This window comes from Anas platyrhynchos, chromosome 2 (assembly GCF_047663525.1).
Source record: "Anas platyrhynchos isolate ZD024472 breed Pekin duck chromosome 2, IASCAAS_PekinDuck_T2T, whole genome shotgun sequence".
NCBI classification, from domain to species: Eukaryota; Metazoa; Chordata; class Aves; order Anseriformes; family Anatidae; genus Anas; species Anas platyrhynchos.
Genome location: NC_092588.1, coordinates 119,163,931 through 119,185,038, shown reverse-complemented (window position 1 = coordinate 119,185,038; position 21,108 = coordinate 119,163,931). Strand labels below are relative to the sequence as shown.

The following is a 21,108-nucleotide window of genomic DNA, read 5'->3' as shown; positions in this document are numbered from 1 at the left end:
TTTTATTTTTAAATATGGTTTTATAGGGCTGGTAATGGAATAAACAGAACTGCATTTCTGTTTGTATGATTTTATTTATTTTAACTCACATGGGCAATATGTTTTTCTTGGCATAAGCTTAGGCTGTTCCAAGAGCCCTGGTCTGCACAAAACGCTATTTTCTCCCTAAGTTGGAGACTGACAAAACATACTGTGTTTTGTATGATCCCTTCCAATTATTTTTATGATGATGCATTGCATATTCCGAACTTCTCGTGCATGCTGTATCATCTGGTTAGAAAACGCTGCTTTCTAATTTAGCTTTGTTACTCAAAACAAACCAAATTGCAGCAACATAGGCAGCTGAGATTTTAACAACAAAATTAACCACTATTCCACTTGCCTTTATGCTATGGAGAATTCTGCTTGCTGGGCTGAAAATGTTTAAACAAGCCTTCCCTAAAGGGTGACTTTTTGGATAAACATGTGCTGAGCATAATTTTCAGATTACAGAGTGTCAGGGACTTCATTAGCTTGAGGACTTCCAGCATGGGGGAGGACACCCTGACGAACTTAGAAAGTCCTTAAAAAGTGTTAAACTTCAGTTTTGTCCACCTTCTACATAGAGGGAATATGGAAAAAGACACAGCCTGCTGCAGGGACAGCTAGAGTGCTCCTGTCTGAGGGGGAAAAAGTGTTAAGAAAAGCTTTTGTTTTTATCTTTTCAGGCAGATTTGCTTTCAGATTACAGCAGGTCTTTTCGCTGGCTTCTTGTCTGCAATATGGACGTATCAGTTTCAAGGGAGCAAGTGTGCATGGGTTTTCTTTTTTTCTTTTTAATATTCTTGAACCTTTGTGAGAAGTTTTGTTAATGCAATTTACAGGCATTGTCACAGAGCTCTCAGATCATCAAAGGACTTTTTGTAGAGAGAGGACATCACATCCATTAAACTGGTTGCACAGGTCCAAGAGTGAATCTCTCTCCGGTATTTCTTTACAGTCCTCAATTGTGTGCCTTTTCCTTGCTCGGTGTCCCCTGCTCAGCCGGACTCTGATCTTGGGGTTTTAGAAAACGCGCAGTAATGGAGTGTTTCATTTTTCAGCTTCCTAACCTGAGCTATTTTTTTTCGATTTTCAGAAGTGCTGTGAAGCCACACAAGTGACTGGAGGGGAAAAGGGAGGGACGGCTGCGAGGCAGAGAAGGGAGGGAAGCGCTGGCCTCTCCTGGAGGCCGGGCTCCTTTGTGCCTCTGGAAACCTCACTCTGGGCTCGTCAGAGCTGTGAGTGCTGGCTCTGCCAGAGGCTTGGCTCATTTGCTTAAAGTAAAAGCACGCATGTGGTCATTTAGCTCATGTTCTTTCCAGCGGGGCAGAGGGAGCGTTTCCAGGCTCATCGATGTTATTTTTCATTTTTAAAGTGCGTGTAGCGATAAGCGCTCAGTGGAGCCTCTCTGCAAGCAGGACTTTGCAGGAGGTTGTTATTTACAGAAAAAAAAAAAGCCAGAGCTTTGCTCAGGCTGGACACAAAGGGTAGGCCAGGCACAAAGGGTGGGCCAGCAGCGAGGGGAGCACACCATGTTGGCCGAGGGCAGCCCTGGCACCAGGGGTGTGGGGCATCCCGGCCAGCAACCCAGCAAGGCCTTGCATCCCGTTCCCCTCACGGGGCCACACGGGAGGGCTGCCAGCAGTGCTGCTGGGTGGGCTTTGGGGTGTGCCGCCGGCCATGAGGAGAGGTGGGAGCAGCCCCAAATGCTCTCAAAATGGCGGCGGGGGAGGAGGTGGCGGCTCCTGGGCACAAGGGGCAGCCGGGTCCCCTGCCTGGGGGCAGCCATGCTTTCGGGGCCACAGGATGAGCTCCGAGTGTGTCCAGCCCCCACAAAGTTGCCCGTTGCCTTTCTCCCCTCTCACCCCACAGGGAGCTGGGGCTCATTAGCCCCATGAAAGCTGATACAGCCCCTGGAGCCAGCCCTGCCCCTCTCTGCTAATCAGAGACAGGCGGGACTGGGACCGGCCCGGGGAGCAGCAGCGGGGCAGGGCGAGGAGGGGGCTGCGGGGCTGCCTCCTGCCCTAGGCCGGGCTCTGCTCTTGCTGCCCCAGGACCTCCATGGGCACGGGGCAGGGATCCAGCTCAGCAGGGAAATGTGGGAGCACTGGGCAGCATGGCCCAGCTCCTCCACAGCCATAACACACATCTGTGTGCTTTAGGGTGGCAAAAGGGGTGGTGAGGAGCGATGGGGAGATGGATGCCCCCCTGCCTCACACACACACACACATGGCAGGGATGGGCCCACAGGGTGGCTGCCAGGCACAGGGCTGGTGCCAGCCATCAGTGCTGTGGGCAGCAGGGAGGAGCGGTGCCCCCAGCAGCCGGGGCAGAGCCGGTGTCCGTGTCTGCGGTGCGGCTCACGGCCTCCCCGGGGAGCTGAGGAATGTGGCGGGGGGAGAAGGGAAGTGGGGAGGGGGCCCACAAGTTGCAGCGAACGGAGCCAAAACCTGCAACCCCTCCGCTCCCTGCAACCACCTCAAAACAGCGCTGTGCAAACAGCTTCCCGGCCAGCACAGGGCCCCCTTTCTATTCCCGGCGTGCGCTTCCCTCCTGGTTTTAATTTTATCTTTTTTTTTTTTTTTTTTAATGATGATGATGATGATTTAAATTTTATTTTTTTCATCCGTGCCCGCTCGCAGCCGGCCCCGGCGGAGCAGAGCGGGGCGACCCGGGGAGGGCTGCAGCTCGCCCCGGCCGCCCGCTGGCTGCTGGCTGCCGGGCTGCTGGGAGTTTTTAAGCCGTGTGAGAATCCTGGGAGCTGGTGATGTCAGACGCCTGGGTCATTTGAAGGTTAGCAGCCTGGGAAGGGTTCACAGAAAGTTCACTCGCATATATTAGGCAATTCAATCTTTCATTCTGCGTGACACAAGTAGTAGGAAGTGAGCTGTTCAGAGGCAGAAGGATCTATTCATGGCTGAGGGGGATCCAGAGGTCCTACCGGAGCGGTTTCGTCCCCGGGACTCGGGCCGTCCGCGCGGCACGAGGAGCGGCACGCAGCCGGCGAGCGCCTGAGGAGCGGGACTGGTTCTAAAGAAATTTTGGGGGAGATTGCTCGGAGCTAAAACTTGGAATGCGGCTCGCTTCCCCCCATCTTGCTGGATTGGCTGGGCAGCCTGGAAAATGGTAAATGATCATTTGGATCAATTACAGGCTTTTAGCTGTGTTGTCTGTCATAATTCATGATTCTGGTCTGGGAAAAAGACCAACAGCCTACGTGCCAAAAAAGGGGCAGAGTTTGATGGAGTTGGGTGTACTTTTATGTGCCATTTTCCTCCACACCTAGAGGAAAGCACTTTTGCAGGCATTCTGTGCAGGGGGAATCATGTTTGACTGTATGGATGTTCTAGCAGTGAGCCCTGCTCAGATGCTGGATTTCTACACTGCGAGTCCGTCTTCCTGCATGCTCCAGGAGAAGGCTCTCAAAGCATGCTTCAGTGGATTGGCACAAACAGAGTGGCAACACCGGCACAGTGCTCAATGTAGGTCCCAACTGTTATTTTTCCACTTTAAAGCAATTATGATTATTTGCATGTATTTAAAAAAAAAATACTTGTAATTAACTGCAGGGGTGAGGAGGGGTGGGGGGACTTTTGTGCAGAATGTGGTTTGCAAGCGTTTTTTTTCTCCTCTGGCAAGGAAGGAAAAAGGAAAGAAGCACTGAGCTTACTGTTTATCCCTTCATATGTCGCATATTGATCCTTAGAACTAGTTGGGAAGCCAAGCAGGAACACACAAAATTACAATATAATACAGCACTTGTAAAACTCCAACCAGTGAAGGACGAATTTACGTAACATCTCTGTAGTCATTGTTTTTTTGTTTTTTTTTTCTTTGCCTCCGTAATCTAATTTTGCACCACGTTTGATAATCTGGATGCTTGTCGTCTTGAAGTGCATTTTAGCAGAGCAGCCAAGCAATTAAAATGCTGCTCTGTGCAGTTCTTACAAAGACGTTGAATTGCAGTGGGTAGGTGCCAGTCCAAAAATCAAGCAGGAGTTTTAAGTTTCCTAAGAAAAGGCAATATTTCTTTGTACTGACCTTCCTGCCACCTTTCTTCTTCACTTTGTTGCTCTAAGTAGTTGCTGTTTTGCTAGAAAACTACTTACTGTGAACACCCTTTGAGTTTAACCATCAATTATTTCTATACCTTGAGATAGAGGCAGGGTTGCACTGGCAACGGGGGAAGAAGAGTTAGTGGCAGGACACTTCTGAAAACATATTATTATGTTAGAGGGTCTTGATTTTGTGCTGAAATGCATAGGTGGCAAACAATGGCAGAATTTTAACACCACAATTCCAACTTTGAGAAACGACAAGAAGTGCCAGAAAGCATCACCTTTTACTCTGCATAAAAGCTCGCAGGATGCTTCACTGCTCTGACGGTGATTTAGATAAATGACTTGGCTATCTATCAAAATGTTTTTAGTATGCTCTCGGGCACTTCAGTACACCATTAACTGCATAATTGTTTGAATTTTTTGTTATGCACTGTGTTTAAAAAGTTGCGTAGTAATTAGAATAGTTCTCCCTTCGATGCAGTTTATCTTGAGAAAGTGAGTGGGAGTGAAAAATAAATTTAAAAAATGGTTGGTGAAGTAGTGTTGTTTTTCTCTCTTCTCAAAAGTTTTCAGTCAGCCTGTGACATTTGTGTGGGCTGAGCAAGGAAAACAGAATCGTAAAAATCAATGACTACCAGCCTACAACGCTGCAAATATTTTGATGTCTTTACAATTAAAATTAGACTGCGAGGTTCAGCATGGGATGTTTATTTTCTCCACGCCGTTCTCAAAGTGCTTCAAACGAGATAGGAAACAAAGCTCTTTCTTCCAAATAATGTTACTAGCTATGGGAGAGCTGCAGTGGGAGGGGGAACAAACAGATGTTTCACTAAAAATGTGCTTTCCTCCTATGGTTTAAACTTTCGTATAACTTTGGCGGGGATATCGTGGAAACTTAGAATTAAATAAACTTTCCTGAAGTAGGAGGAATAAGCTATGATAAAAAGCTGTCATTTGCAAAATAGTCTTTAAATAACTTCTGGTTTCAAAATGTTCTCTTCATTCACTTCTATTTTGTTAATAACTAGGAGCATGATTCTTAAAAACAAAATATATGGTGTTTGTTCTTGGAGAAGTTAAACACAGGATTACCCTTATCAGAATGGAATGAGTGGTAAATATGTCATTTGTTTAGGGCCTGTGATAAGAGACAAGTGTTGATAACAGCAAAGTTTAGCTAGTCAAAGAAACTCATATTAACTAAAGTAAATAAAAAAATACAAGGAAAATGCATTCAGGAATCCGGCCCCATAACTTTGTAAGCAATGGGATTAATCTTCACTGCATGGGAATGTAAAATCAGGCCGAAACCTGAATTTCAATACAGTGGCTGTAATTTAAGCTGTGAAATTTAATGGTATATAAATATGGAAAAGCAATTCAGTTAGTCTAAATGAAGAGTTCTGTTTGATGTGTAGAGCAAGTTGTGTTTTTAATTTTGGAGAAAGTGTAAGCACTTTATGAGTGTGGATGAATGTATGTACACGGATTATAAAATACTCAAATTTGGAAAAAAATGTAAGATTTTATGTTGTATCGCCTGCAAATAACATCAAAAAACAGAACTTTTGTGGTACAGAAAGCTCTTGATGGTTTAAAGGTTGCTCCAGTGCTTACAAATAGAAAGATAACAATGTTTAATTCAAACTCGAGTGTTTCTCCCTTTTTATGAAGAACTCTGCGATTAAATGAAATGTAATCATAGCCAAATTTTGAAATTGCTAGAGGTGTAATAGATTCTTTTTTTTTATCTAGTTTATTGTTTTATTTTTGACTCTGCCATAAAAGCAGTACACCTGCAGCCATTGCTCTAGGCCTGAGAAATATTGCTTTGATAGAGATGTGATTGTGGAGTAAAAGGTAAATGGTTGTTAAGGGAATAATACCTGAACAGTGCAGGCTCAGAACAGCCCAGCAACGATCCCGGGCAGCATCAAGGTTTCAGCTGAGATGCCGGCAGAATTGGCCATGGCAGAGGGCGAGGCAGAACGCTGTAGGTCTCCAACTTCAGCACATCCTCAGTATGTTAATCCTGTTACAGCTCACTAAGCCAACGCAATCCTGCCACATCACGAATTTTCTAGTCCACCAGGGTCTGCAAAGTAAAACAGAGGGTAGGATGCAACCCAAACATGACCTTAACTTGTGTGGTATTTTTTTTCCTCCCCCTGTGGGGAGGAAAAACCTGCTATGGGTCTGCAACCCAAACATTAGCCACTGTGTATTGCAAGGCGTGTTACAAGCACATACAAAATATAAATATTATCGTGTTCCTACATGTTTGTATTTTTATCTGATATTAGTTACGTTGTTACAGGTTTGAAAAGAATTTATTTATTTACAAAGAAAAGCGTGGACTAAAAATTGAGACTAGAACCAACTGTGCTTTTAATCACGAGTAATTCTCGCTCCTTTCCTCGTCAGATAAAAATCAGGTCGATATAATCAAATTAGGGGAGAATAGTTCTTAAGAGGACAAAAATGACTACAGTTAAGATCTCGAGAATGATTAATTTGTACTTTTAAGTCAGCTGGAATTTTCTGTACCCTCGTAGTGCAGCAACGACGACTACCAAGAGAAAAAGAGTAACTTTTGGTGAAATGCGAGCTAACTGAACGGTGTGGAAGTGGGAACGGGACAAGCCCTAAGAGGGAATGAGCTGCGAGGAATGGCCATTTTCCTTTGGCCTTGGAAAACAATTCAGTTAATAAAAGTCTTCGTTGGGCTTCGTTAATTAAACAGGTTAAAGTGAGAAGGCGCAAAACCAGAGTAAGTTTGCTTGGTAGGGTGTAGTGTTTTAGCTAATAATACCGTGTAAAAGTCTGCTGCCCGCTGTGTTTTGTTACATTTAGAAGATAAGAAATTTGATGATAGCAAAAGTTGTGGATGTGGCAACTGAGCGTGGCGTGATGTGGGTACTCCTGTAGCCTGCAGTTGTTGCTTGGGTTTGGGTTCGCTGGGAAGTGCTCGGCTAGGGGGGGGATCTAGAAGGTATTAACTTCCAGAAAGTTCGCGAAGATAAAAATCCAGAAGGCATACGCTTTACTCCTGAATTCCAGGCTGTTACGGTGTTCGGGTCAGGTTCTTGTTCCCTGCGAGCGCTGGAAATACTAGAAACATCTGTGCTCAAGAGGAAAAAAAAAAAAAAAAGCTCAGTACTTTATTTTCTTTCATCTTTCTGAATTTAAAAACAAACATTTTGAAGTGAAGGGCTTGTAATCTGCATTCCCAAGTATCACATTGCTGCAGGTGTGTTTGCTAGTGCCCAGAAGGCAAGATCTGTTTGAACCAGGTTATTTACTTTAAAGTTCATTTATAAACTTTACAGCTAAGTCGCTAGGACTGATTTGCTTAGGAACGTGGTCTCTATTTAAATTTTTGTACTCGTGGCTTAATGCCCCGAAGTATGCGATGAGAAGTATTTGTTCCTGATCTTCCTCGATATCCAGATTTTCTCAGTCAAGACCTTGCAGGGGGGGATTTTTCTTCCAAATTAATTGAAGCGAGAGCGACTGAATCCGCATGTAGGCTCCCACCTAGGACGCCCGATTCAGCTGCTGGCGCAGGAAAACTCTTAATGGATGTGCCCCACTGTCAAAAACTCCCGCAGACAAAAATGATGAGAGGCATTCGCTGGTGAAGCCAGGGTGGGATAAGCTCGGCGGCGAGGCGATGCGTCTCTGGGTGACTCCCCGCCCGCCTAATGCATCTGTGCAGGGAAGGTGTAACTTGTCAGAACAAAGCTAGCCTGGTGCAGCGCTGCCTCGGAGAGGGTTACGCTCAAGTTAAGGGGTTGAAAGGCAGGAGATAATGTTTCAGACGGCCAAGTTACTCATCCTCGCGTCCGGCTAAATCCCCACTTAGAGAGAGCTGAGTGTGCCCGCGTCGCCCCCGCACCACAGCCCAGCGCCGGGGGGCTCGGCCTGGGGGTCACACAACCAGCCTTGTGTGGGGCTTGGGAACGGGGATGTGGTGCTGGCAAGGGCTGCTGCTGCTCCTGCTGCACCCCAAAAACCTTTACAGGTCTGTCTGGCCGTAGGGATCAGCTCTGGCGTGAGTGTGAGTGGGGGGACCGTCCCTCGCCCCCTGCCCGGGGCTGGGCCATTTCCAGCCTGGCGAGGAAGGATATCGGTTGATGTCTGAAATGGCCAAGGAACTTCAGTAAATAGACTTTACCCTTCAGGATCCACAGATCCTGGCAGCGGCTGCGAAGGAGGGTGGGGTTGTACTTTTCCCCTTCCTGTACTTGGACACTTTTGATTATCCAGACTTTCTGGGACGGAGCAGGGCTGCCTAATAACAAAGCCTGCATAATATAATTGCCTAAATAGGCCTATTGTCCTTTTCAAGTTGCTGCGCTGTGAAATCCTTCAACTTTTCGCCGGGAATGCTGCACGTAACGTGGAGATAGCTAAATGGCTGTCGCGGGGAAGAGATCCCGTCCCCTCCTTTCTCACCGCGGCGTGGCAGAGGAGCTGATCCTCCTCCTGCCCCCTATTGATGTTTACTCCTTTTGGGAAGCAAATATTTTAGCCCCTTCTGGCAGGGGAAACTGCCAAAAGTAATAGGGCTGGAAATACAAAGCTATGATTGATTTTGACCTTTGCTCGTGTGCATGAAGTCTGTCCCCATGCAGTGTGACCCATGCCACTCCGTGCTGAAATCCAAGCCCTTTCAAACCAAATGGAACCGCGAAAATAGAAGGCATGAAATGCTCCAAACTAGTCTAAAATAACAGAATAATCATCTCCTCCGTACTGCAGGAAAAAGGGTAGGCAGGAGGGCAGCAGAAGTGGATTTTGCAGCAGGCAAACCGCGAGTAATGCCTTTCGTCTGCTGCTGCCTCTTTATGAGAACCATATTCTAGGTACAAAACAAACAAACTGATCCAATGTGGGAATGGCTCCTCTCTGTAGCCTTTCAGTCACCGTAATCTTAGCTATTCCTCTCAATTGTGATCGGTAAACAACTTCCAGAAAAGAAAAAAAAATACGGATTTTAAATTGCCATTTAAAAATAATCTCATGTTTGGGGTTTTATTAATCCGACGTTGCATGAGCAAATGTGTTTCAAAAGTTAAGAATGTCAGAAACAGTAGCCTGAAGTTAGCATCCTAAATCTACATTTCATGGCTTCGTTTCCAAAAATGCTGAGCATCTGAGAGCTCCCTCAGCACTTTTAAAAACAGGCCACGTATTGAAAAGGCCAGATATTGTTTAGAACTTTCATTTAATATTAAAAAATTTACAGGATTTTCCCATTTCACCTAAGCTACATGGAAAAGCAATTAGATGACAGAGTTCACAGCACTGAGTGGAAATGGAGACACTTGCATGACAAAGTGGGACTTATTTTTAACTGCGTATCACTCTTTTTCTATGAATTCACAAGTTTTTACAATTTGGGTTTGCAGAATTCAAGGTATGAACCACAAGCCTGCTTTTTTCTTCTGTGTGTTTTGCCTGATTTGTTATTTCTCTGATGCTCTGTTCGCTTCCTTGCATGTGAGCAGACTTTTTCTCAGGCAATTTCAGACTCGTCCTCCCGGTGTAGGTTTTAATAGCTGGCTTATCTGCTTCGTGCTCACCCTCGTCATTTGCAGCGGCTCTGGCTTGCTTTCCCAGCGGCACTGAACTAACGGGGCTGTGCTCACTGCGCATTTTGCTTATTTTGGGGAGGGGGGGGGACTCTGGCTTCCTTCAGTTCATTTCAGCGATCCGAATGGGAGCGGCGAGCCTCCATCATGTGACGGGGCAGCTCACGGCAGATCACCAGCATGGGGTCCCCGTGTGAGAACTTGTGTTGTACATGACAATCTGATAAGGATATCATGTGGTTTCGGAACACATTCCCACAATGCTGGCTTCTTTGTCCCTTTCTTTGGGAGTAGGCAGGAGAAAACTTAACACACTAACGCCAGCCCTTTTGCAACTGACCCCGCTTGCTTTTAGCATTCTGTGTGAGTTTTACAGCTTCTTCAAATACTTTTGTTGAGAGATGGAAATATAATCCAGCGAGCCTGTGTAAAGAATCCTAGACACAGCGTATATAATATACCTTCTGTTCCCCTTGGACAAGGTGATTTTTCTTTCCCCTGCTTATACCATATATAAACCGAATATTATAAAACTATGTAAGCTAAATATATACACGCGGGCGACACATGTATAGGTTTAATAGGTTAAAGCTTGAGTGAGTATTTATAAATTCTCAAAGTGCTCTGGATCCTCACCGCTAAGGACATGGTGTTAAAGTCCATCCACAGTTTGGAAGGATTTCCGTTTCGTGCACTTTGGGTGACTTACATCTTGCCCTGTAAGTGCATCCCCTAAGATAAAGAGCAGGGAAGTGTCTCACAACAAAGCCCTCTCTTTAGCACCGCTGGGTTTCATTTAATGATTTGGAGGATCTCTTTCCACTGAACCATATTACTTTTCTCTAGGCGCACATTGTATTTTTAGCAAGGATCTGCGAACAATAAAAAGACAAATTAAGTGTATCTTTGTCTTGTAGAGCCTTATCTATTGAAGCACTTGAATGCACTCAGCCCTCCACCCTTGGTTTTAATAGGAGTTTCAGACACAAGAGTGCTTGTATGACTAAGCCTTTAACATATTTATGTACCACTGCTTCAATGAAATACCAGTAAAAGCTGTTTTGCTGTGGATGTTCAGCGCAAGGACCAGCCAACATTGCTTTTTGTCTTAGAGAAAAAATAAGGATTATTGTCCTTCCAAGCCATGTAGGAGCCATGTGGAGCGACTGACCGAGTTGCCTGGTGCTGCACCAACCAGAGACAACTGCTGCAGCTGGATCCAGCACAGATTGCCTTCAGTGGGTGCTTCAATGCTGGAGAGCTGTTTGTGTCCCTAACACACAAAGACTGGAAGGAATGGTTCATTCGGGGGAAGGAAAAAAAAAAGTCAGTGAAATGAAATAAAATCTCTTAAATCATGTCTTTTTTTTTTTTAATCTGAATGCAGTTTGTGGTGAAACATGTAGTCCTGGGGTGGCCATTCCAGTGGTCCTCCAGAGCAGGGCATTTTGTTAGTGCTCAGCCACCTGGCTGGTGGCACTTAGCCCATCCCAGAGGGAGCCCTCTGTGCCCACAAGGCAGCGTTGGCCTGTCTTGTCCTCTTCCAGTCTTGTCCCAAAATCCCTCCTCTGCCTGCTGGTGACCAATGTGAAGAGCATTTGCATGATAAGTGGGCATAACAGGAGCTGAGTTGCTTGAGACATGTCATCTGTTCACAAAAACCAATGTCAGAGAGGTGTTTGGGCACCCACAGCCCTACGAGGCCTCCTGGGTGCTGCCCTCGCCCCTCTCCTCCTCCCCAGCCCCACTCCTTTAGCCCTCGCCCTGTACCAGCAGAGCCCCAGGGAAGACCAACGTTGCCTGTCTTGCCAAGACTGAACATTCACTCGCACAGGAAGGAAGAGGACTTGGAAAACTGTGTAACAGTGCCATCTGGTGATACCTGCCCAAACCTTTCCGCTCCCAAGCACGGAGTTTGATCAGAAGACGGATGCTTTCCCTGGGCCTCCAGCCCGGGCAGGGAGGAAGCCTGCGTGCCCCTCAGCCTGTCTCTTTGGGTTTTTTTTTGCACAACTGCCCCTGTTCGCCTAATCGAAGATGCTATCTTCTCTACAAACCTTCCCTTCCTAGCAGAGAGCACTAATCCATCAATCTGCATTTTTGGCTTGGGGCACGAGTCGAAGGACTGGCTAAAAAAGTCATGCACATGTTAGCTTTTTTTTGTTAAGATCAGGCCCTCAGGGGGTTTTGTTTGTTTGCTTTTAAAGAGTTCTTCGTACTTCTGTCTCTCCACCTCCAACTTGAGGAGACTTTTTTTTTTTTTCTGCTCCATCTTTCAGAGTAGTCCTTTGCATTGCTTTGTTGTTTGGGTTTGCTTCTTTCATTCAGTTGTGGAAAAAATTTTATTAATTACTGGATTGGTGTGTGTCAGATCCTCCTTAGTGGCTGGCTGGGAAGCCCTGGAGATCTGTCTTTGTTAAAGATAGCTCTGTTTTCACCCCACACTTTGAACACCAAGATACAAAAGGCAGAAGAAATCTTGGCAAAGACAAACCTATGCCTTTCAGATGCTTGTGCTAAGTATCTTTGGTGAGGGGGGTGAGTGGAAGGATAGGCTTTCCTCAAATCCTCACCTCCTGGCGAAGCTCAGCCTTCCTTTTTCCATCTCGAGAGCACATTTCAGTTGTGCTTTCCTAGCTGCACACACGGTCACAGGCGATGCAGGTGAGGTACATCAGCTGCTCATCTTCCTGCATTTCACGTGCATTGCTGCATTTGTTTCTCTGAGACCAGGGCATTATCCTTCTGAAGTTTTGCAACGAAGCTGTCAGCTGATGGCGAGAAGTCTGAGCTGACTCACATCCTTCTCTGTTTTTTTCCTTATCCAAGTCCTTTCCTTTCCCTGTGTTTTGGATAGATACTGCAACACTTGGGGGATGAAGCACGAGCTACGTGTCGGGAAGAACTGTGTGTCTGGATGCAGATTGAGAAAATAGCTGTGAAATGGAGCCCGGTGTGAGCACTGCAACTGCTCAAAGGGGCTGTTTTCACCTTCGCTAAAACGCGAAAGCAGAGCTTAATTCCAGCATGTTACACTGATACTGCCCAGCAACACCGTGTTTGTTGTGCTTCTGCTATCCCCAATTTCTGTGCAGAGCAAGCAAACACTCTGACGAAAAGAGGTGAGGAAGGAGTGACGCAACTAAATCAGATTAAATCAGAGCATCAGTTTCCCTGGAACACATCTTTGGCTCCTCACCAGCCGTCTCTTGCCCCATTTTTCAAAGAAACACATATTTTCACATGATAACTCTATTTGAAATATTAATGCTTGCAGGGCTGCATTACCTTTGTTTGTTCATCAAAGTCCATTACTCTGAGAAGGCTGCTGCTCCTTAGGCTGTTTCAGCTTCAAAAGAATTTTAGGGCCTGGTCTATTGGAAAGCTTGGGGGTATAATTAGTGAAAATGGAAATAGATGCAAGAGAAATTTAGTTCCTGATGTTTTAATTTAGTGTAGTACTGCCATGTGTTGTTGAAGAGGATTCTTAAAGGCAAACATAATTATTTCATTATGGTCTTCAGAATGCTTTCATTGGTCTTAATGACAAGAAGCTGCATAAGGAGTCATACATTTTAATTAGACCTTCTTATATTTACATCAGATAAATAACAAATAATTGATGAAAAACAAGTCTTCTGAATGGATGATTTCACACAGAGCTCTGGTTACAGTTTAATGATAAAACATTTCTCTTATTGCTTTGCATTTTAATTATCTAGAATTATTACTCTAGCAGAGATCTCAAAATACTGTTATTTCCATGCATTTCATTAGATTTGCGACTAATTTATATGAATCTGAAGCTAAAAGGTGTTTTCCTATGTAAATCACTTACAGTCAATTTCCAGCTTTATTAATTTCATTTTGGTTTCATTTCTCACATTTTGATAGCTTTTTCGAGTGTGTGTGAGCGTGTGTGATGGTCTCTTCAGTAAAAGCTGGGGGGAGGATGAATCAGACCATTTCGTATGGCTTCACAGGCTCAGGCCCTGCCACCACTAGCAACCCAAACTCCTTCAGAGGTCAAGTGATTGTGACATTGCCGGCCTTATCATGGAATTTTCTAAGGGAAAAAACGGTGCCTCTGACTCATCGCTTAGTTGGAAGTTGTATTCTTAAATTGCTTATTTTGAAAATCCTGCCAATGCCCTTTATAGCTGTGTGCATGCTTGCAGGTGCATTTCCAATACCCGTATTCTTTCTTTTCTTTGCCCCCCGTGCCCAACACTTTATAATACCAGGAAAAAACGATTTTTAGAGTTTTGCTGCTTGCAAGAGCCTCTGGTGTTGGTGTGCTCCCCAACGTTTCATTTTTGCAACAAAACATATTTCACATGATTCATTCCTGAGAGTGTACTGAACACTAATTGTTGTTATTGATTTTAAATTTTGCAACCATTCCAAGTAAGCCAGATGAGTGGCAGATAAAGAGTAATAATCCATGGAGTTCTGGGAGTGTTTCATGTTGGTCTGTAGTACTTTATGTGATCAATAGTAACTGCCCCATTGAAACTAACTGCTGTATCAAATAACAGTAAATCAAATGAATGTGCTTACAGATTATTTATTGAAAGCTTTAATTGTTCACTGGGGCCCTGCTTATCTGAGGAAACAATAGAACTTAGTGATCAGACAAACTGGTTTGCAAATGCCGGGGATGCCACGGAACAGCGGGGTGTCCCCTCGGCCTGCCCGACGTGGGAGTTTGCCACAACGTGCCCCTGTCCTCGCTGGGGCTGCCCGAACGCTGCGACCGCCCCTGCTGCTTGGTCCCGGGGTAAATTGGCAAATAGAAGTTTTTCAAAGAGCGTCTCTTGGCTTCACAGCTTACTCTTTGTAGTAGTAGTTGTAGTAAGCTCCTTGGATAACATATCTGGTAGGTTAATGTGTGGAAAAAGCACCAGTAACTTCCCTGAATTTCCAGGAGAGATGTGTGTAGCGAGATCTGGGCGGAGAAAAGGAAGTGAGGAAAAAGCACACGAAACTTACACTGTGAATGATTTCTAACTCACAGCCCTGTGCTGTACTAACAGTTTACTAATCCCTTAAAACAGCTGCTCTGCCTTGTCACAGTTACTCTGTGAATTACTAGTGCCGCAGCTCACAGGTTTTCTGGACCTTAAAGCAAAATAGATAGTCTTACGGGCAGTTCCACTGCTGTCCTCGATTTTTTGAGTAGCCTTGGTGTACTGTCAATTATATTTTGCTGTGGCTTCAGAATGGGTTCAGTGTCAGCTGAGACCTAAAGCTGTCCTTCAGCAAATTCGGGACAATGGCACTGCACGAATTTACACTCATTAACATGTCCTTCTGACTGTGACAGCTGAAAAGCATTTGTACAAATAAACTTAATTTCTACAGAAAGTGATGGCCCTAATCTCTCAAATATGGCAAGAAAAGTTTTTTGTGTCTTTTTTTTTTTTAATGATTATTTTTTCCATAAAGATTGCATATTTTCTGAAACATATATAATATACATATGTATTATATTGGATAATCATATTATAGACATTGCAAAATGATTAAACCACAGTCATCAAAGATCTTCTAGAATTGAATCTCACTTGAAACAAGTATTTTCCCTTTTTTAAAGCATAAGCTTTGCCTTAAGTTTCTTGGGACTTCAAGTGTTGAATTTGTTACCAGGTCAGGCCTGAATGTTGCTTGCCCAGCTCTTTGGAGTATTTCCTCTTCTGAAATATTTCCTTTATGTCATATTCTGTGTAAAGTGCAGTTGACATCTTCCCTGTTTGTACGGTGGAATAATGCTAAATGTAAATCATGAGCAGGGTAGCTGGGTAAAAACAAAAACACAAAGTAGATGTTGAATAAGAAACACCAGGCGACTAGGAAATAGTGCTAGCACGTATCTGGTTGTCTGCAGTACAGTGTGTGCACGTTTTTTCCTCTACCAAGTGAGAATCGTACTGACAGATGACAGAGAGATAAAATTATGAGCATTCATCACTCCGAGGGATTAACAGGAAAATCCACTGCAGGTAGAGAGTCAGAGAACAGTGTTGGAAAATGTGCTCTCCGGTCACGGTGCTCGTCTTGTCTCCAGCCTTCTTGTACTGATTTTTGCTCCTCCAGGCAGGGGGCAGAGATCTGCTCTTAGCCACGGCTGCAGCCTTGCCCCCACCTTGCTCTCGGACACCGAGCTCCTTCTCAGCTTTCTGTTCCTCATGCACCTACTGAGAAAAGGGTGTAGTGGTGCTTGCCAGGTCAAGTGCTCCAAGGGGAAGTAAATTGCACCCATAAACATCTAGAGAGAGAGATATAAAATATTATGTAAGCACAGCGACAAGGATGTGGATTTACAAGAAGGAATTTGGTGCTGTCTTAGGTTTTCGTGCTACCTTCCCCACTATGTTACCATCTTTTATCTAGCAGGTATTCAGTTCAGAAATACTGGATTTCCATTCAGGCAGGCATTGCAGCTTGACAGACTGTGCATTTTATTTGCACTCCCCTCCAAAGATGCTGGTGGTTCTCAGTTTCTAAATATCCCATGTGAATGCAGATTTCTTAGCGTCAGCACGGGAAGTGTTGAGGTGTGCTGCTCCTAGGAGTGCTCCCACCTCATCTGGCACATTGATGGGACAGAGGAGAGGAGAGGAGAGTTTGGCCCTGTTTTGGTCTCAAAGGCCGTGTACGTATGCGCAGCAGAGGGTGTCAGGAAGGTTAAGATTTGGGCTGCCTGCCCTTCTTGTTGCAGATAAGCCCAAGCGATGAAAGCCGTTTTTTTTTTTTTTTACTGTTATTATGTCATGTCTAAATGGAAATAATGTATTGTTTTAATTAAACCCCCACAGCTGCAGCAGTGTAGCAATGTGGGTGCAATTAGGCGGGTGTTAAAAATAGTCGTACGCCGCCTTCACGCTTAGCGGGGAGGTGAGCTACACGCACGTAACACATCTGTACAAGCACGGGAGCCCCAGAGATCCCCGGCAATAATGCTGGGGGCACGGGCGACGCTCCCCGGGACACGGGCTAGGTGTGGGAAGCTGCCTTGCCAAGAAGGTAGGAGGTTTTCCCTCCCGGCTTGCTGCCTTCCCCTCCGCGGGAGGAGGAAACGCGCGGCTCCATTTCGCAGCCCCGCGCCTTGCCAGCCTCAGCAAATGGCCCTGTTTTCGCAGAGGCATCGCCGGGAAGCCGGACACGCGCTCTTCCCTCTGCTCTGCGGGAGGGTTGGTGAGCTCCAGCTCCAGAAAGGGGCTGGGGGAGGCCGGCTGGGGGTTGCTGGTTCAGCAGATTTCCTTACTCAACGAAAAACATACCTCTGAGCGGCACAGCGCCAGAAAAAGTCTGCAGCGAGGGCCCCGGAGTGAGATCCCGAGCAATGAGATAAGCTTTAACAATTGTCTGCTGCCTTGTAAAGAAAGGCGAGTGACTGTGTGACAGGGGGCTGTCAGGGAAAATAAAGAGGAGCCCCCCTCTTCTAAGGAAACCAAAACTTGGAATTAGCAGAGCAAGAGCAGCCGTCTAAAGCGAAAGCTGGAAACAATACATTTTTAATAAAATGGGCAGTTACTCTAATTGCTGAACCCCTACTGTTCAATTTCTTTTAGTGCCCTTATTCATTAAATTCAGCATACTTATACTTATTATTTACAGATGTATGCGTTTCAACTTGTTTATGGAAACCATGCTTCGGAGAGAGCAGTGGCTGGTATAATACTAATTTGTAAGTGTTTATTGCTGCCTATAATACGCAATTTTTAAAACAATTAAAAATAGCGTTTGAGCTCATCGTTGGAGTCAACCCCAAACTGCCCATGGAAATTGAGGTATTGGTGCTGTGTCCTGCCTTGGAGGCTGTTTGCAGCAGATTGATAACACACCCGTTAAAGAAGAATTTACCTGTTCCTCAAGACTTTAAGCTCCTTGGCCCAGCTTCTAGATATTATTCTAATGCAACCCATTTAAACATATGTGATGGAGTTCATAATTGCCCTTGTAAATGGGAATAGAAAGGAGGGTATATAAATCAATTAGTGCTATCCAGCAGCGTGGCTGTAATACAAATTAATTGGCATGATAGGCATTTTAACTGCCCCTGCACTCACTTGAAGTAGTTTTGATCGCTGAATTGGCTGTTGTTGAGCCACTCTATTAATTTTAAGATCTAAAAATACCTAAAGATGAAAATGTCCTGAGTTAATGGTCCTAAAGTTTGAGAAATAAAATTAGATGTCGAGCACAGCGTTTCGTTGTGTCCGTGCGGTACCGACCGACTGTATGGTAGCAGCACATGATTGAAGATATGAAAACACTCGTTCTCCTGCTGGATTCAAGCCACGGCAAAAAGTCATGATAAGTAGCGTCATAAGGACATGCTGAATACATAGGAAATAAAAATAAAAAATAAAAAATTGGCAGATGTAGTAGTACTGGAAACTACTACCAACTCGAGTAGGAGACCAGTTTTGAAGAACAAATTCATTCCCTCTTTCCTTTAGTGTAATACTCGGGATTGTTCTGTTTGGATGCTTGAAAAGATTTGAAGATAAAAGCACTCAAAGTACAGTAAAACATTTAATAAATATAAATGGAGGCTTTATGGCTTAGTAAAATATCTGGATATATAGCGATTACAGTAACAATGTTGTTATCCTTGCAATTTTTATTTATTACTGAAGAGACTCAATCTGAGTTTTCTCCCATTTATGTTTACAAATCAAGGGTCTTTTTTTTTGGATTGCTGGGGTCATGACACTGTAAAACAGATCTGAAAATAGAATCACACCTCTTTTATTTTCAAGTGTTTTGTCCCTCACATGACTTTTTTCTTACTAGTGATCCCATGGGGAAGGTGTGCTGAATTTGTGACACAGCAGTAGTATCAGTAGGCCGCAGAAATGGGCTCAGTTTTCATAAATAAAGAATAAAGAGGCCAGAGTCCCCATCCTCTGTAAACTGCTGTGCCTGCTTTGCCTGTGCCGCTTTGCTCCGGATGAGGATCTGACCTTGGAAATTCACTGGCAAAACAAACAGAGCTTGACTTGTAAGAAAACTTCATTTTCAAAGGAAAACCTACATTCACACAAATGGTAGCACGATCTTCTTTGATGAAGAAGATCCTATTTTTCAGTTGTGCAGCAATACGGAAATTTCACTCAAGATGGATGGAGCTCTGCATGGTAGTGGCCGGGCGGAAAATCACCGACCTGAAAAAAACAGGGCGCTAGCATCTTTCGGATGTTTTTCTTCAGTTTTCCATACGATTTATTTTTTTTTCATGTAGCATGTTTTCCTTTTCACTTTGAAGGTAGGCTCCTAATACAAAGTGATGAGCCGCTGCCCTGCAAACCCCGCCGTGCCTGCCAAGCCCTCCGGCCATCCTGTCTGTCCGCTTACTTTCATCCCAGCTCCCTCAGAAACACCTCTGGTGGCTGCCTGACCATTTCTGCAGCCCCAGACGCTCCTGCTCTCGGTTCCTAGCGCATCATTAACTCCGTCCTGAGAGTAACACCGGTGTAACCAGACGCGGTGCTCATCTCTAACACAATTAATCACGGCAAGCTTCCACCTTCCACATTTGCTCAGGTGTAACCGTGTCTCTCTGGCTACTCATACACATAAACCCGCATGCAGAACTGCTGTGCTGATACCAATGCTAACAAACCCAGCCCCCCAAACAGCATCGCTTGCTTTGGAAAGGTCAGGCGTGCATAAAGCTCCTGCACTGGTCATACACACTTCTCCAGGTTTTTAGTGAGGTTTAAGAGCCAGGCATTGCAAACTGGGGAGCTCTGGAGTAGATGTTACTCCTCTGAGTATTTGACTCAGCCTGGGTTTTGGTGATTTCCAGATGGGATGTTCTCAATATCTAAGACAACTTTCTTAGCTGCTGTCATGGTAGATTCAGGCTTCCATCCTGGTGGTATGTGAGTCTCCGGTGGCTTGGGCACTACAGCCACATGTAGAGATTTTTGTGGCAGTTTCTAGTGCTGCTTGTGCTTGTGTGGGACACAGCAACACGTGCACGGGTGTTGCTGGGTCACCTTCAGGAGAGGAATCAGGCTAAAGGCACGAACAAACACAGGAGGTGCCATCTGAACATCAGGAAACACTTCTTTACCAAGGGGGTGACTAAGCCATGGAGCAGGTTGTCCAGAGAGGTTGCAATGTCTCCCTTTTTGGAGATGCTCCAAAGCCATCTGGACATGGTCCTGGGCAACCTGCTGGCTGGAGATGATGCTGCTTGAGCAGGAGGGTGGCCCAGGTGGCCTCAGAGGTCCCTTCCTGCCTCATCCGTGCTGATTGTCTCAGGACAGGCCGCCTGTCTGCCAGGACATTCGTGTCTGCTTGAATATATGGGGGGGTGGTTTTATAGAAATCGGTTATAGAAGTCTCCTGCCATCAGTGGTGAGGGCTCTCGAGGACAGGGGGCACCAAACCTTGGCCTGTCTTGCAGCTGGCTGCTGTGTGGGATGCGTGCTCAGGCCTGGTAAGTGGGAGTCCTTCAGAGCATCCAAGTTAGAGGTGCTGAGCACTGATTTAATTAAGTTCCCTGCTCTGTCATGTGTCCCATGTGTAAGTTGGGGTGACACGTAAGGCTGTGTTTTGAAGACAGTGCTAGAGGTTAATTATTTAGTTAGTTAGGTTGGTTAGGTTCCTGTTTGCTGTTGACAGTCACAGTTGGGTCCTGCCTGCATTTTCCAGGAATTTAAGACCTAGGCTAACCAAGCTCTGTCAGTGCTTCTGCTTCCCATGTCTAAAGTAAAACGAATAGCCCTCCCCTTATCTCACTTGGGTGTTAGGAAGATAAAAATACGAGTGCTCGTGGGATGTTCAAGTACTGGCCTAGCAGAGACCGTGCTCACAGATCAGGTCGGGAGAACAGAGCAGGGTCTTTCGTGCTGCTAAATATGGCAGGGTCAGAGCACTGCTGGCCCTGCTGCGTGCCTGGGAGTGCACGGCAGGGGCAGTGGGGCCCAAGGAGAGTCATTCAGAGGGGCAGGGACCTGTGATCTGGGCAGGAATGTCACTTGGGAAGACGTGCTGGCAGGTGGGCCCCCTCCAGCGTGTTAATGAATGGTGCTGTAAAGTCAGGTAACGCCATTTGCATGCTCAACAAATGGATTAATTAAGAGACCAGACTGTTTGCGGTGTAGCAGAAAAGGATATTGCTAAAAAACCACCCACTGGGCAACCAAGAGAGGATATTTGTGGGAATAATAAATCTGTGCTGTGAGTGAAAAAGTTAGTAAGCTGCTGAGGAGCAGAAGTAGTGTTAGACAGGAGCAAAAGGATAGACAAATGATAGATGCTGGTGGCTTCTAACTTACAGCAAACAAATCTGGATAGCTCTGCTATCTGTGCTGGTAGTAAGATGTTGAATATTCATGTTCTGGCCCTAATCACCTGATAGGAACAAAGGCACCAGCGGGCTCTACTGTTGTCATATGGCTGAGGCCGGT

General features: G+C 45.3%; 1 protein-coding gene across 8 annotated transcripts in view; it reads left to right on the top strand.

Moving 5' to 3' along the window:
• Positions 1-21,108, top strand: part of RARB (retinoic acid receptor beta) — a 319,793-nt gene that overhangs the window by 227,076 nt on the left and 71,609 nt on the right. The window contains exon 1 of one of the 8 annotated variants that reach the window (XM_005029250.6): positions 2,781-3,503. The exons of 6 other annotated variants lie outside the window; for them this stretch is intronic. In XM_005029250.6, coding sequence (XP_005029307.1) covers positions 3,347-3,503 — 157 coding nt within the window. In that variant the 5' untranslated portion in view covers positions 2,781-3,346. Of the gene's footprint in view, positions 1-2,780; positions 3,504-21,108 lie in introns of those variants that run through there. One more of the 8 variants, XM_013108292.5, reaches the window with a different exon arrangement.